Here is a 17,783-nt window from a genome sequence, read left to right on the forward strand (position 1 = left end):
TGATATTTATTTTCTATATTCTTGCCAAAGTTCTCCCATGACTTTTGTTTAGCTAGTTTTACACAGTGTTTAGCATTCTTGCATTTGTCTCCGTATTCTCTAAGAGCACAAGATAACTTATTTGACAGGAACTTTTGATATGCGTTCTTCTTTTCCTTCACTGCCTGTTTAACTTCCTGTGTCAACCAGGGAGTTCTGATTTTTTTATCCTTGCAGACAACCTCACCACATGCCTCTCTGGCAGAATCAATCAATGTTTTCTTCAGAGTTTGCCACTAAATCTCCAAGGTTTGATTCCTGTTCTCAAACGCTTTCATTTTTTCTTCAATAATCTTTGGGTATTTTAGTCTACAATTCACCTCTGAGAGCTGCTCAACTTTTATTCGCTTTAAACTTTCTTACATGTTATTCTTTTCAATATGAAATTCAATTTTATCCTGCTCAAGACTAAATAGTGATCACTTCCAATTTCAAATCCTCTGTACACTCTGGTGTCCTGCACCAGGGAGAAAACATCACTATCAACAATAACATAGTCAATGAGACTTTTCTTATTCCTTGCCTCTTCTCTCCATGTGAATTTGTGCACATTTTTATGTTGGAACATGATGTTAGTAATAACCAGTCCATGTCCTGAGCAGAAATCCAACAGATATTTGCCATTATTATTAACTTTGCTCTTTTCTCCAAATTTTCCCCAAAATATTTTTGTATGTCTCACAATCATTTCCTACTCTGCTATTTAGATCCCCAACAAGGACCAACTTTTTCTTTTTCATTGTGTCAACTGCTTTTTTCTAAAGCCTCAAAAAATTCCTCCACTTCTACTTTAGTAGAACCTCCTGTGGGACCATAGGCACAAATAAGTCTCATTGTCCAGTTCCCCATTCTCATATTTGCCCACATTACTCTACTTGAGTAATGTGGGCAAATATGAGAATGGGGAACTGGACAATGAGACTTATAGTAGCCATAGTATTCAACACAAAATACGAGGCTAATCTTCTTGAAGTTTGTGTTGAATACTATGGTTACTCCTTCTTTTCCTTGATTGTCATTGCCTGAATATAACATTTTGTATTTATTGCTCAGAAAGATCTCACCAGTTTTTGTCTTTTTTGTTTCAGTCACCCCTATTATGTCGATCTGGTACTTATCTAATTCCTCAGCTAGCTCCATTTCTTTGCCATTAAGGCTTCTTATGTTGATAGTACCAATCTTTAACTCTGGTGATGTTGAGTTGGGGTTTGTTTTCAGATTTGTTCCAGTAGCTGACTTTTCGCTGTTGGCCCTGGTTCCCTGGTGAAAACAACAGGGGCCTTGTTTAACCGGGAGATGCCCCAGCCGGCTTGAAATTTTGTCATGTCGTACCATCATTTTTTATTTTGGTTTAACCAATAAAAATACAATTTGGTCGGCTAAATCCCAAATTGCCAGCCCATCCTCGTTCGTTCAGTATCCAGGTAGATACCCAACAGTGTGCACCACGAGAAGGTGAGGATTGGACATTAGGTCAGAAGCCCTGGTCGGTTCTCCATTCCTTTAAAGGCTATGTGGAGGTCTCCTCTCAGTTATACAGCTTTGACCCTTAAGCACCCCATATATATATATATATATATATATATATGTGTGTGTGTGTGTGTGTGTGTGTGTATATATATACACACACACACACACACACACACACACACACACACACACACACACACACACACACATAAATATGTATATATATATATTCATCCCAAATAGAAACATTATTGATATGATAATTAAGTCTGCTTAGTTGACTACAGGGGATCAGATGATCCAACATTATTATCTTAATTATTATCATTATTATTCCAATTATCTTGATGAAAACAATGGGAAGCCTGACAAAACTGGGTGATGCCCCAATTAATTATTGACACTAAAGATGGAGTTCATTGGAACAAGACAAGAGTCCTTCATAAAAGTTCCTGATAAAACTTAAACAAATCTGATGGTCTACATCTATTCCCTTTTGAGGGAGATAGTACTTTTTAAATCTGTTAATCTTTGCTGATTTTATTTTACCTATGTATATATTTATATATATATATATTTTTTAAAATAAGTTAGGAAATATTGACCTTTTTTTACTTATCTTACATTATTTACTGAGGTTGCTTTTTTAGAATTATCTGTGATGGTTTAATTTTCATTCTAATAATCTTGTACTGACAATGCCCATGATACCTAGGTGAAAATTCTATGCTAATAAAGATTTTTAAGTGAGTTTTTCTTCATTTTTACAATTTTTTTCATTATGCCGACTGATGGTATTTCATTACTGAAATGAGTTGAGATATGTTCTAGTAGCAGAGTTTTTGCTGTTAACTCCAATGTCATCATGAAAACAACAGGAAGCCTTATTTAACTGGTCAATGCCCCAGCTGGCATGAAATTCTATCATGTTGTACCATTATGTTATTTTGATTATACCAATAAGAATACCATTTGGTCAGCGAAATCCCAAATTGCCAGCTCATTCTCATTTGTTTACAATTCAGGTAGATATGTACTAATAGGATGCACCACAAGAAGATGAGGATCGGACACTAGATCAGATATCCTTGTCAGTTCTCTGCGTTTCTTAAAATTCTGTGTGTTGCTCTCCTCCTCTTTATCTGGCTTTGATCCTTAAGCAACTGTAAATTTTCTCTTATTCTGTATAAATTTATTCAACTAGTTCCCAACCATATCAATTATCATTATTATCGGTTTCAAACATAATTGGTCATCTTCACTAAAAAATAAATGAATATTTTACTTGTTTTACAGGTTTTTCATTGAGAATACAGATGATGTTTTCTATGGTTCTGACTTTTTATAGATTTTTATCTTTTTATTGCCGATTTTCATACAACTTGTTACAATAATTATTCAATTTAGATTAGCAGCACTGCATTTATTTAGGAGTATAACATCATCTGAATAAAGTTAAGAGTCGTGATTTACAGTTTGAGTTTTGATATCAGGTTTAATGGTACTTTCATTTATAATGTGATTCATGTATATGATCATTAAAGTGTATATGATAACCTCAACAGTCTTCTGTAACACCACATCTCAAAAGCAGATATATCTATTTCTTATCTGACTTCTTTAGGTTCAAGTCTTACATCCATAAGTTGATGTTGTTTTTCCAACAGCAACAAACTTCATCCTTACTTGGTAGTTTTCTAATTTTTTTTTGGTTAATATCAATAAGTGCAAGGTTTTGGAGTGCAGAAATATAAGGATGTGTACTATATCAGTGGTGCTGTACTACAGGAAGTGGATGAGATTAGAGAGCTGAGAGTGATGGTTAACAGTAGACTGAAGTTTAGATGGCATATTCCTAGTGTTGCAAAGGCCACACATCATAGTGCTACTATGATGAAAAGTATTCTAACATGTTGGCATAAGGAAGTGGTTATGCCATTGTATAAGGCACTTGTCAGACCACATTTGGGATGATTGCACTCAGATTTGATCACCTGGTTTTCAATGTGATGTGGAGACATTGGAGAGGGTCCAGAGACGAGTGACTAAGACAATGTCGGGACTTTGGAGTGCTGGCTATGAGAGAGGTTGAAGAAATGTGAATTGCAGAGTTTGGTGGATAGGAGGAAGAGAGATGATATGATAGAGACATTTAAGTTAGTGAGAGGATTTTATCAGATTAATCCAGAAGGGATTATAAAAAGAGTAGAAGGTGAGAGGGGAACAACCAGAGGTCATTCCTAGAAGTGATGTAAAAGCATGGTGAAGAGTAGATGTTTTACATGGAGAATTGTCATTGAATGGAACACACTACCGAAATATGTTGTTAATGCAGGGAGGGCTAACGATTTTAAGCTTCAGTATGATAAATATGTTGTTAGTTGTATGAACTTACCATGATGAGTCTGCCAACTCCATGGAGGATGTAATAACAGTAATAATAATAATTGCTGTATAAGTGTAAAATGGTCAACTGTTTTTTCTCATTTTTTTTTTTTAACAATTCATTCTAAAATATCAACACCAAAAACACTTATGTTTAATATTTTTATTGTAAAATTTCTGGCTAAGTTTCATAGTCGTTGTCAATACATACATGGAAAACTCAAAAAAGAACAATTTAATTGAAAGCACGTGATATTATGTACAATATCGGCTGCAGGAAAATAGCTCCGCTGGTTAATAGATATTCAAAATAAATTACAATATACTGATTTAGTTAATTATTTTTAAATTACAAACAATATCCAGGGGAGCGATATCCAAGAAAAGGAAAGTCACTAGTGGAGTGCCTCAAGGGTCTGTTTTAGGGTGATTAATGTTTAATTTGTATATTAACGATATTGGTGCAGATTTGGATGGAGATATTCAGTTGTTTGCAGATGATGCAAAGTTGGGACGAACCATGAAGAGTAGAGAAGATGCTGTGGCCTTACAAGAAGACTTGAATAAATTGAGTAATTGGGCATGGAAATGGGGATGTGAGTTCAATATTGCAAAATGTAAGGTTTTAAAATTTGGAAAACAAAGATGGGATGCAGAATTTATGCTTGGTGAGGATATATTGTTGGAGGTGGAGGAAATAAGAGATCTGGGGGTAATAGTGGATAAGGATCTGAAATTTAGGGGACACATTGCCAAAATTGTGAAGACAACACAAAGGCTTCTGGGAATGATGCGGAGGACACTGACATGTAGAAGTAGGGAGATTCTTGTTCCATTGTATAAGGCTTTGATTAGGCCACACATCGACTATTGTGCCCAGATTTGGTCACCTGGTTTTCAGAAGGACAAAGAGATGTTGGAAAGGGTTCAAAAGGGACTGACTAATGTAGTTTCTAATCTCTGGAATGTCGAGTATGAGGAGGAAAGATTGAGAAGATGTAATTTGCAGTGTCTGGTGGACAGGAGGAAGAGGGGAGATATGATAGAAACCTACAAGTTGGTAAGGGGTTGTTATAGGATCAATGGTGGAGAAGTTCTACAGAGAATAGTGGGAGATCAGGGGAGATCCAGAGGTCATCCCTGGAAATTGTATAAAGAAGGTGTGAGTAGCAGAGTGAGAAACAGGTTTTTTCATGCAGTGTTGTAAATGATTGGAATGCTTTGCCTGAGAATTTGGTGTCTGCAAGGAGTTTGAGTGTGTTTAAGACACGGTATGATGCGCTGTGTGTGTGATAAAAGGACCTCCCAGATGAGTCTTTGACTCCATGAGGTCTTGGGGTATTTTTTTTTTTTTTAAACTGTGATAACATTTTATTTATCATCTTACCGAGTATTTTCCTATATACAATAAAGTATACTATTACATGTTCTGTTCAATACAAATGTAGATTACACTTTTTTTTTTTAAATATAAATGTACATAATTTTTTATATTTTTTTTCCCAATAACAATATCATAGCTTATTATTGTACAGCCTATTTACATATACACAATTTTTTTTTTTTTTTAAATATCAGTATCTTCATTATTGTTATATACTTTATTGACTGTTTTATTGCATAATTTGCATTCTTTTATTATAAGGATTACTTGTAGATGAGTGAGGCGAGTTAATTCCACCTACTTCGAAGCTTGGGTTAGATTTTATGAAGAGAGTGGGATTTAGCCTTCACTATTTATGTTGTTGCAACTGTTTATATGTGGAATGTAGGCATTGGATGCTGGTGATTTGTGATGTGTATATTAGTGTTAATGGTATATTAAATTTGTTGGTATATCTTCCAGAGTTCGTGTTTTAACGTTCTGTAGTTATCTATATGTTTTAAATTTCTTGGTAGGTTGTTGAGTTCCGTGGGTATCTGATGTGATCTCACAAAAGAACTGTATGAGTTGTTGAAGGGTGTAGGGATATAGAGAGTTGTTGTAGGTCGTGTTATATGACATGTGTCTCTGTTGTTTCAATAGGTGATGTTGAAGTAATTCCTTGTTAATGTTATGTAGTGTTTCAGGTTTTTAATGCTCAGGATTTGGTGTGTCGCCATGTGCTGGTCGGATATTGGTTGTTGCATGTCAGGTGTCCAAATCACTATTGACACAATTTTCCTATGTAATGTTTCTAATTTTGTTAGGTGGCTGTTATACCGTATCTGAGTAGGGATTCACAGATACCGTGATATAGGAGTTTTTTTTTATGTTGGATGGAATAATGTCTTTTACTTGGAAGAGTTTTGCTACGATGATCCGGAGTTTGGTATGTAGGTATTCTATATGTTTTGTCCATTTAAGGTGGCAATCTATATACAGACCAAGGTATTTTGCATGTGTTACAGGTTTGATTTCGGGGCATTGGGTGGTATTTTTGTTGTTAATGCAGCAGTATGTGTGACAGTGTGTCGATAGTGGTGCGGGGCGAATGATTCTTGGGTTGTGTATTATCAAATCTGTGTTTTGGTGCTGTTGATTAGAATTGCGTTTTGGTAGAAGTATGTTGTGATTTCATTTAGGTCTTGTTGTGCTTTGCAGAGATCCGTGTTGATGTCTGTGTGGATTGCTAGTAGTGCGGTGTCATCTGCGTACTGAAATATTTGACTTCTTATGGCCATGTTATGAACATCATTAATGTATGTGTTGAATAGAGTGCATGATAATATGGCACCTTGAGGAACACCATGTTTTATTTGTATATACCCCGGCTGTGACATGTACCCATTTTTGTTACTTGTGTTCTGTTTGAGAGGTAGTTCCTTAACCAGGTATGCATTGTTCCTCTTATACCTATTGAGTATAGTTTGGTGAGTAGTATGGCATGTTCAAGTGTATCAAATGCTTTGGTTAAGTCAAGTAGTATAAGGACGGCGTATTTGTTTTTGTCGAGAGCTTTGTTTATTGTGTCGGCGATGTCTTCTAATAAAGTGATGGTGCTTTTTGTTTTCTGAAAGCTGTATTGGTTTTGTGAGATGGTGTTGTACTTCTGTAAATAGTTCTATAGTCTGGTGTGTGTGTTATTTTTTCTAGAATTTTTGAAATGACTGGTAGGGCAGCTATTGGTCTGTAGTTCTGAGTATCATTTCTTTTACAGTGTTTGTAAATTGGTGTAATTATTGCTGTTTTTAGTTGTTGTGGAATAATGCCAGTGTCGAATATTATGTTCACGAGTCTCAAAAGTATTGGATTTATTTGTTCAAAGTGTGTTATAAGGTCTCTGAGTCTAATTTTTTCTATTTCTGAATTAGTATTTGGTTTTAGTTGTAAGGGTGCTTCTTTCAGTTCCTGTTTTGTTATGGGTTGGAAATACATAGTTTGTTGTTGACTCGTGTTGGTAGTTTTTTGTTGATTATTGGTAGTTTGTCTTTTTTGAGTAATAATAATATTTAATTACAATTATGGAATACATGAATGGTGAGTATTGGTTAATATAACTTTCCAAAAGTGAGAAAGTTTTAGGCAATCATTTTGTTCAGATTCAGGTTGTGGAATGTGTGCTTCACGGCTGTTGTCCTAATCCTCCTAAAGAAGAAATTACCAGAATTTGTATTACATATGTTAAGGGACTTTCTGGAAAAATAGCAAGATTACTTCATCAGATTAATGTACAAGTTGCTTTCCATCCAGTTTGTAAACTTAATACATTCCTTATCTCACCAAAAGACAAAAAACCTCCTCTATCTTATCCTGGAATTTATACAACTCCCTGCTCCTGTGGCTTATATTATTATGGACAAACTAGTCAATCTGCACAAATTCGTCTGGAAGAGCATCAGGAATACATTTCTCTTAACAAGCCCCAAATCCAGTTTAGAAAACCACACTTTATCTACAAAACACAGAAGTCAGTGAAACAAAACCAAAATGTTACACAAAAGTTACTTTCTTCTAGAAAACTGTGAAGCACATATTCACAACCTGAATCTGAACAAAAATGGTTGCCTAAAACTTTCTCACTTTTGGGACATTATATTAACCAATACTCACCATTCATATGTTCCATAACTGTAATTAAGTATTTATAATTTATTGTAATTTATTTTTCTATTAATGCAGATGGAGCTATTCTCCTGCAGCTGACATTGCATATAATATCACGTGCTTTCAATTAAATTTTTTTTTTTTTTGAGTTTTCCCATAACTGTATTGACAATGGCTATGAAACAGCTGAAAATTTTACAATAAAAATATTAAACATAAGTGTTTCTGATATTAATATTTTATAATGAATTCTTCCACTTACATCTCAATTTTCAGATGAATTTTTTTAACAATCTTTCAAAGTAATTACTCCACACATCCAGAATATCTTTATATTCAGTTTTTGTATAATGCTTATCTGATTTCTTTTACACTACTCTTTCAACTGTTTCTAAGCTTTTTGAATGACCTCAGTCTGAAAGAGAGATGGAACTTGTTAATATATTTATTGAATAACAGGTCATTGTAGTCCTTAGAGAAAATCTGTGTAGTAAAGAGTGTACCAGAACAGAGAGGAAGGTATGAAAGAGGAGAACATAAAGATGCTTTAGCATTTTTGGATCTGCTAAGTGAATTAATATTAACCAGCAGCTGCCTTGTGTGAGCATGGGTTTCAGGGAAAGTGAAGAATGGTGTCAGCCAATTTGGCAGAAGAGCAATGATGAAAAAATTCCTGTAGAAGCAGAGGCAGAGAGCAGAAAAAGCACAACTATGAGGTGATGACAGATTGAGTGCTTCTGAGAAAGGTCACCAGTTAACTGAATGGTCCTCTTCTGGACAGTATCAACAATTTTTAAGGTTTTTAGTGCACCACCCTATATGTGAGAACAGCATTCTAAGTAGGACAGGTTTGAGATGTGCATATTGTAAAAGTATGCAGGTGAGAAATAATGTCTTGAGCAGAAAAGCATGCACACATGCGCGCGTGCACACACACACACCTTTTCTTTTTTTTCTTTTTGGATGCAGAGGAGGCTACAGGTGTGGGTTGTTCAAGAAGAGATATCTGATCTGGTGTAAATATATTGATGAAAAGATTGCTCCACTCCACTGAAATATAACCAGCAGATACATACAGTGTTTAGAGATCATGGAAGATTTTGTAGCTTGGAATATTTTGGCACTGCAAGGTTTGTCAAATGAAAAAGATGGAAGGCACTATTGTGAGCAGAACTATAGACAGGATTTCAAGTCAGTCATATAAAATTTTTTATGAATAGGGTAAAGAGTTTGGGTGAATATACAGAGGCCTGGGGATAGTATTCTGGCATTAGCAGGGGAAAATTGTTCTGCTTTGCAAAGGGGTGAAATAAGACTAAGGCTACAAATTATAGGCCAATCTGTTTGTCAGGGGTTGTTGTTAAGGTATTAGAGAAGATGGTGAGGGCTAAGATTCAGAAGTGGGTTGATAATAGCAGGATTCTTTATGATGGTCAGCATGGGCTTGTTAGACGAAGGCCATGTTTCAGCAATCTGCTTACGTATTACAACAAGGTGACAAATTCACTCAATAAAATAGATGCATATATGGTGGTGTACTTGGATTTTCGAAATGCCTTTGATAGACTGCCACATGACAAGGCAGTAGCTAAACTGAAACAGATGGGATTAGATAAAAGATAAGTTGGATAGCTGATTGGCTGTCAGACAGGTATCAGCAGATATAGAGGAGTGGTATCCTAAAAAAGAGGAAGGTCACTAAGTGCCACAGGGATCTGTTTTTGGACTATTATTGTTTAACTTGAATGTTAATGACATTGGGACCAGCTTAACTGGTGATGTGCAGCTGTTTCCTGATGATGCAAAGTTGGGAAGGGAAGCAGAGTAGACATTATGGTTTTGCAGAAGGATCTGAATAGACTCTGTGAGTGGGAAGATGATCAGAGTTATCAGTTTACTGTTGCAAAGTGCAAAACACAGAGTATACAATTAATGGAGAAATTTTGAAGGATGTGGAGATGAAAGATCTGGGAGTGATGGTGCACAGAGACTTGAAGTTTAAGAGTCACATTGCTAAAATTATTAGAACATTCCAAGGATTTTGGCAATAATGAAGAGGACATTGGCATGCAGAAGGTTAGCTGTTGGCAGAATCCATATTGGTGATCATTAAGTAATTGGCCAGGTAATGACGATTGGCTGATAATTACATTTTTCATTAATTCCAAGTGCATCAAAGTCAGAGCAATAATTCAATAGTTGACTTTTATCTACCTTTTATTTGGTAACAGGTTGGATAAAATTGCTTCCAAGCTGTTAGTCAGATTTCATATAAGTGTGAGAACTTGTAGAGGCAATGCAAGATGGGTGTTAGTTCTGGAGTACAAGCTTTTAATATAACTGGAAGGATACCATTAGGGCTAGGAGATTTGTCAGTATCAACATTATTGATTATTTTTATGTCCCTCTGACAAGGTTCACAGGAGCCCATACCAGGATAGTTTGTGCAACAGTAGGACTTAGTCATCTGAACAAGATGGAGAAAATGATCGATGACATGAAGTCTGTCTTATCTTCAGCAAATATTACCATAGTGCCATCAAAATTTAACTGTTACAGTTCCCTCCCCCCCTCAGTATGGGCTGTAGTGTTGTAAGATAAATGAGAAGCTGGAGTTTTTACCTGAGCCACTGAGCATATGCTGAATTTTGGGCTTTGACTGCTTTGGCATGTTTCTTGGAGAACCAGGGTTAGGATAAATATTGAGGTTTGAGTGGAGTGATGAATAAAGGCACTCATCCAATAAGAATAATTTTGGTTATTAGATCAGTGCTAGGATCAGAAGAATAAAGTAAAGACCATAGAAACAAAGCAATCCTGAGTGTCATTCTTGCTGGCACCAATGTATTGCCACGATAGGGAATACATTGGTGCCAGCAATGTATTGCCATGGTCCGCGCGGTTAGCCTAGTGGCTTTGCGCTTCGCAACCATATGCCTGGGGAAGGAGTGTCCTAGGTTCGATTCCTGTCGGAGACGTGAGGAGCTGAAGGATCTTCCTCAGCCATAGCCAAGTTAGCCGGTCTTGGGCGCGGGCAGTAGGGTTTTTCCCGCCAGTTTATCTGGTGTTTTTCATCCCGCAAGCAGGCAAACCGGCCCCGTGAACACACAGGGATACAGCCAAGAATACCTTGAGGCATAGGAGTGACCATTCTATCCTTGTATTTCGGTTATGAAATCCAAGCGTGCTTGGAAGGTTGTGGGCCTTAAAGGCCCGTTAAGCCACTGGGATAGATAGAATGTATTGCCATCATTGGGAGAAGAAAGATCTGTAGCAAACACAAACAAGGTATGGTCGGACTTACCAAGAGAAGAGCTAACACCAGCAGTGTATTTGGAGGAACAGTTGGTTAAGAAAAATTCCAGGATGTTGGGAGAATGATAAAGTTTATCTGGAATTCTGGTGTGTTAGTGGACAATGTTTATTAAATCGTTAGTGACAGCAGACATGTCAGCTTCTTTTACAACTTGGTCTGTGAAGTTGAAGAAAGGAAAGCAGTCTGAATTATGAATGTTGAAATCTCCAAAGAAGATTATCTAAGGGTTAAGGTAATTAGGTCAAATTTAAAAATTCAGCATATGTCCACTGACTCAAGTAAAAAACTCTAGCCTCTCATTCAGATTATACTATAGCTCATAACAACTGAAAAAAAAAAGGAAAAAAAAGCAGGATTATTTACTAGTTGATAGGGAAGCCTCCTGAAGTATTATCAATAGGTTCACTCTCATGTACTCCAAGTGGCCAGCTTGCAGAAACTGCTTTACTGCTATGCCCTGTGAAAGAGGTGCTATGCTAAATAATTATGATGCAGATTACATGAACAGCAAGGGACCCTCCTTACTGCATATAGAAAAAAAGGGAGGGAATAGAAACTGGAAACCCTACTCTAAAGAAGAGACATGAAATATAAGAGAATTCTGATCAGTAATAGATTATATAATTGTTAACATAGGATAAAAGCTAGATAAGTGAAAGGAGAGCTGACATGAGTATCTGACTCAATGTCGAGCCCTCAACTTCCTCTAGCATGTCCTGTTACTAGGCATCCACCTAGATAATGAATGAAGACTAACTGGAAGTGTGAGATGCAGCCAATAAAACTGTATTCCAAATTGCTTAAACACACAAAATCATGACTATGTTATAATGCAATCTAATGTTACACCAACTGGTGAGTCATCTGTTTATACAAGACTCTCACTGACTTTGTTACTGGACCAGGACAAATGCTGAAAAACTAGCTACTGGAACAACTCCACTCAACAAAACTAAAGACAGACACAATCAACATATGAAATAGAAAGAAGCAGAAGTAGAAAGAAGCATCAATAAAATTGGTGTTAGCAAGATGAAAAAGACAAAAACTGGTGATCCAATCATTAATAATAATCATATTATGATCACACAACAGTGATCAGGAAAGGCATGATGTAGCTAAAATATTCAACAATAAACAAAAAGATGAACTTCTTGAATAATAGTAGATTCATGGAGAATGGCATGTGCAAATTTTAGAATAGGAAATGAGACAAAATTATCCAACCTGTGCCAAAAAAAAAAAAAAAAAAAGTCAACTATCAAAACTTACACCCAGCAACACCAACAAAATCTACAGCACACTAACACAACAGTTGAACCAAAGCACTTTATTGGAAAATCCTGCATCATCTCATCAAACACTATTTCAATGAGACCTACCATATCGCACAAGAGCCATCAAACCTGACGCAGATATTCAATGAAGAATGTGGCACAATGTATTATCCACTCCAACTACATTACGAAAATTTAACTCAGATGTCTCAGATAACCGCCTGTTCTGCTACCAATCAGGAACAGTCTGACATATTTACTTGGAATGCCCAGTCAACACCCAATTAATCAGTTTGTCTCGGAAAATGACAGCTCTCACCTGTGGTAGTCTTTATACAGAAGAGGAGTATCTCAATATCGTCCATGCAGAGTCAAATATTCATTCATTCTGCAATTACCTCTTCATCACTGCGAAAGCGGTAATATACAGCTTCTACCTCAAACATACAAGACTAGACAGCATAGCACCTTCACAGAGAGAGGCAGCTGACAAACTCCTTGCAGCCTTCAAACAAAAAAAAGTGAGAAGTCGGATCCTACACAAGCATCACCACCACAGGTAAAACAACACCTTAGATCTTTTTCACCAAGACTGGAATCCAAGGAATCAACTCCTGGCTGAGCAGGGAGACTGCATCATAGTCCACTTTCCAGTATAGAAGTGACATCATCCCCCCCCCCCCTCCAAGAAAGGGGAAAGAAAGATTTTTGTGTTTAACAGTGTGAATATTAATTAGCTGTCACTCTCGTGTAAATAGATAATATTGTCCTATAGTAACTGTAATGTTCTTCCACATAAATGTCAGATTTTATGTTCTTATACAGTATCATGTCAAAATAACTGTTAATGACTTTAATTTAAAAAAAAAAAAAAAATGTAATTCACCTTATAACTGATATTTCGATGTAACATATCTCAACAAGAGTATGAGCATGTAACCTCTCTGCCTAACTGCAGAGAACCAAAAACTGGTTAATCCTGTACATAAGATTGTTATGTTTACAATAAAAAAAAAAATATATATATATATATATATATATATATATCAAAATAATGGAAAATGTCATCATCAACTATTTTATTACCTAACCAGTTACTTAGTGATTACCAATATGGATTCTGCCAACAGCTAACCATGGAAAAGATTGAAGAAAATCAAGGGATATTTCCTTGCTCTTGATATATTTCCAAGGCATTTGATCAAGTATGGCTTCAAAACCTTCTTACCAAGCTACCATCTTATGGTCTTCTTTGTAACCTCTGTGAGTGTATTGCCAGCTTCTTCACTGGTTGTTTACTGCAGGTCATGTGAAGAGTTTCCTCTTCCAAATTTTTCAATTGATGCTGGAGTATCTCAAGGCTATGTGCTTTCACCTATCCTCTTCCTCCTATATATCAATGAACTCTCTCTCTCTCTCTCTCTAGCATCGAATCCTATCCACAGGTTTACTGATGGATAGGATTGGATCTTTCTTCTTCATTTACATCTCTTATCAGAATTACCAGAACTCTGTAGTGTTCAGGTGATTCAGGCTTCAAGATCTACAACCGATGCCTTAAACTGTCATTCTCAAGTAGGGTGAGGATAACTGTGAGTTTTGATGCCACCTAAACAAAGTCTTGCCCAATTTTCCAGATGAAAGATCATGCTTCATTCTACTCACTTTGAACAACATTCTGCTCACCAACCAGGATCAATTTTTGCTTTTTTGGGTTTACTTTCATGTTCTATCCTATACTATCCTGGCACAAAAACACATGCCATCCTTAGCCTCTTCAGCCTCCAGAAAGGCTTGGTATTATTTTTTTCCCTAAACAATACCTCCTCTTCTGGTCAACTTCTAACACTATAAAAATCTCAAGTCTGCCTGAATATTGTTCTCACATTTGAGGTGGTGCACCTAAAACCTCTCTCAGAATGCTTGATTGTATTCAGAAGTGTAGAAGATTGCTATTTATTTTTATGTAGATCCTCATATTTGTAGATTTAGGGACTCAAAAACACACGTGTTGAACAGATTATTTTATTACTTACAAATAAAATAAAACTTGACGTTTATTTTTATGTAGATGTTTTCTCTATTATGTCTTTTCCTATAAGTATTTCCATGAATGCAGCTCCACTGAACTGTCCGCTTCCATTCTTCCCCTTTCCTCTAATCATGCATGAACATAAGCACCTACTGGTCAACACCCACATACAGTTCAGTTTCAAACTTTTTGAACCAAGTTCTCCTCCTCCATTCTGTATATGTGTGTTCTTTGGTACAGTTTTTTCCATATTGTTTTCCCCACATCAGGAATTTCCTTTCTGCTCTCTAACTACTTGCCTACAGATGGAATTATTGTCATAGGTCTTGAGACCTGTCATGTGTAGAGCTGATATAAAAAAAAAAAAAAGAAAAAAAAAAAAGAAAAAAAATATATTTATGGATATCCATTATCTGGAAAAATGATTTTCCAGATAATGGATTTTATTTTTATTTTTACTTTATAAAATGTTGAGATCTCTTTATTTCTTTCTGCTTATGACCTAATGTTTCTGAATTGCATAAAATTTCTTTATTCACAATTATCAAATATGGCCATTGATGCTTTGAGCTCTATTTCAAGATCATCATCAGGAATATATATATATATAAACTAAAACATTAAACTAAATAAGCAACATCACAATACTGTTCTTTAAATGTCCCAAAATGTTCTGATTAATGACACAATTCTTCTTCTTCTTCTACAGAACAAATTTCTATCCAATATCACAGACCTCTTTGCTCTAGTTATTTCATATGGCAAAATAATTTCTACTTACAAAAAAAAAAAAAAAAAAGTAAGGCGATGGGCTCACCACTTTCTTCCCCATATCTAACTTTTACATGGAAGACTTCAAGCAATGAGTTCTAGATTCAGCAATACTAAAGCCTAAAGTTTGGCTCAGATATGTTGATGAGATATTCACCACTTAGCCCCACAGCTACCAAATATTAAACACATTCAAAAGCCACCTGAACAAACAACACAAAGGCATCCATTTACCACTGATATTGAAAACAATAACTCTCTTCCTTTTCTAGACACACTTACCACATATCTTCCCTTAGGGCGTCTTTCATCTGTAGACTAGCTCAGCTTACACATTCAAGAGTATGTAAGCTGAGCTAGTCTACAGATGATACGATGAAAACAGAATGGAAGAGAAAAATTAGAAAAAAAAAAACAGAAAAATTTTAAGCAAAAATGACAGGAAAAAAAAATTAGAGGAAGTTCCAAGATATACAGTATCTGGTTTAACCAATGTAGTTAGGCGTGTTTTAAAGACTGCAAGAGTTGCAATTAGAACTGTAAGAGCTAATCAAAATATACATCTTACAAATAATGCTGTTGAGGATATCATATACTGAAAAGCAGGCAAACAGATGGGTGATAGAAAGCATCAGTAGAATTTTAAGGCTCCTTTGGGATATTGACAGAAGAGAGGTGAAATACTTTGAACACATTGAAAGGATGGAAGGAGATTTTCTCAAAACAGCAATAGAAGGTATGGTTGGATATAACAGCAATAGAAGGTATGCATGGATGGTGTGTCAGGAGTGACTGATCTTCAGAGTTGAAACCTCAAGAGAGCACACAACAGGATCATCTGGCAAGGACTGGTGTGAAACATCTCCAAGCAAGTGAGTGACCATACAACATTTAATGATGCCCAATAAAGAGATGGATGGATGGAAGAAGGAAAAGAACTATCACAGATTTTATTTTTCTCAGGGAAGATGCTATGTGAACTAAACAGGATGCTGAGTGCTTCGATAAAGTGTTCAAAGTGGCATCATAGAATCTCATGAATCTGATAACTGACAGTAAGTAGTAGTACATTCAACTCTAACTATAGCAAACTCATAGCAATCAAATACATAGCTTCTTACAGTGGATGGCTTACTAAACAAATTTTATTTAGAAGAGTGCCAATACTACAGGGCCTTTGGAAGCTTGTTATAGTTAACGACTTTGCTATAAAAGTGTTTTCTATAGCAAGTTGATGGTAGTAGTAATATTAAAATAATAACTTCAAATGCACTTACCCTTAATTGGGAAAAGCAAGGCTGATGAAGCATGAAAAGCACAGTTACTGTCAGAACAAAGCAAAGGTATCTTTTTCCAGTTAAATGAATCCGAAACATCACTGCTATATAGATACAATAAAATGACACTGCCCACACTCCAACAGTAAAAATCAAGCAGCTTAATGCATACAAAGCATAGAAGACTGGTAGATGCTACAGAAAATTTATAATAATTTTCTTTAAATAATTAAATACATTTAATGAGAGAAATAAATTAAATTTACAATAAAATTATCACAATAACTATATATCATCATAAAATAATACATGTTAAAAACTATAAACTAAAACATACAAATATTATTCAAGAAAAAATGAAAGCCTTTTAATACAGGAACAAAACCCTGGAGACTCATGGGCAAACTCTGAATAGCACACTGATTGATTTAGCTAAAGACCAGTGAAGCAAGTAATAAAGTTGTCTAAAAAAAAAAAATCCTCATGAAGAAAGTTAACAGAAAGTTAAAGAGGCAGCTGTGGAAAAGAACAAAATGTATTGAACGTTCTTAGCAAGTAAGTCAGCATATGTTCTGAGAGAATATAAAAAAAAAATCTAAGAAAACAAAGGGCAAAACTAGCTACACAAAAGCTACAAAAAGACTTTGGTAAGAAAATAAAATATCACAAACATGGCAAAATGTTCTGGAGGTTATTGAAAAAGCTTAGATATGGAGGACAGAGTAAAATAAATCAGAGATGATAAAGATTGACATGAAAACAGAAGAAAAAAAATATGGTGAGAGATCTGAGATTCATGATTGAGGTTGTATGGGAGAAGACTGAGAAAGAGAAGATGGTGAGTATGTTACTCTATAATAATGCAGAGCTGAGGAGAAGATCATCAATAATAAATGGTATGACAGCTAGAATGTGTTGAATGACAGGCTTGGATTATGTGGATACCTGGAGTACATTTAATCACCTTACTGGCCATTATGGATCTTCATATGATGGATATGAAGCATACGCTTCATATCCATCATATATTTCAATGTAATATCATTGGTATTACAATTTTAATATGCACTTTGCATCCATGATAACCTTGATGTCTATAGACGTCTTGGTCGGTAGTGCGGTTAAGGAGAGAAAACAGCTGTATACGAGAGATGGTTTACATTTGAATGAGGAAGGATGACTAACCCTT

General features: G+C 35.6%; 1 protein-coding gene across 6 annotated transcripts in view; it reads right to left on the reverse strand.

Annotated features, from left to right (window-relative positions):
* rasp (protein-cysteine N-palmitoyltransferase Rasp) overlaps positions 1-17,783 on the reverse strand; it is a 265,799-nt gene that overhangs the window by 113,442 nt on the left and 134,574 nt on the right. For 4 of the 6 annotated variants that reach the window (XM_090395697.1, XM_090395698.1, XM_090395695.1 and 1 more), the window contains one exon: positions 16,595-16,789. In XM_090395697.1, coding sequence (XP_090251823.1) covers positions 16,595-16,789 — 195 coding nt within the window. The remainder of the gene's footprint in view (positions 1-16,594; positions 16,790-17,783) is intronic. The other 2 variants (XM_090395700.1, XM_090395699.1) reach the window with 1 other exon arrangement.

The sequence above is a fragment of the Typopeltis vanoorti genome, chromosome 7, assembly GCF_054136105.1.
Source record: "Typopeltis vanoorti isolate ZY-2024b chromosome 7, IOZ_Tvanoo_1.0, whole genome shotgun sequence".
NCBI classification, from domain to species: Eukaryota; Metazoa; Arthropoda; class Arachnida; order Uropygi; family Thelyphonidae; genus Typopeltis; species Typopeltis vanoorti.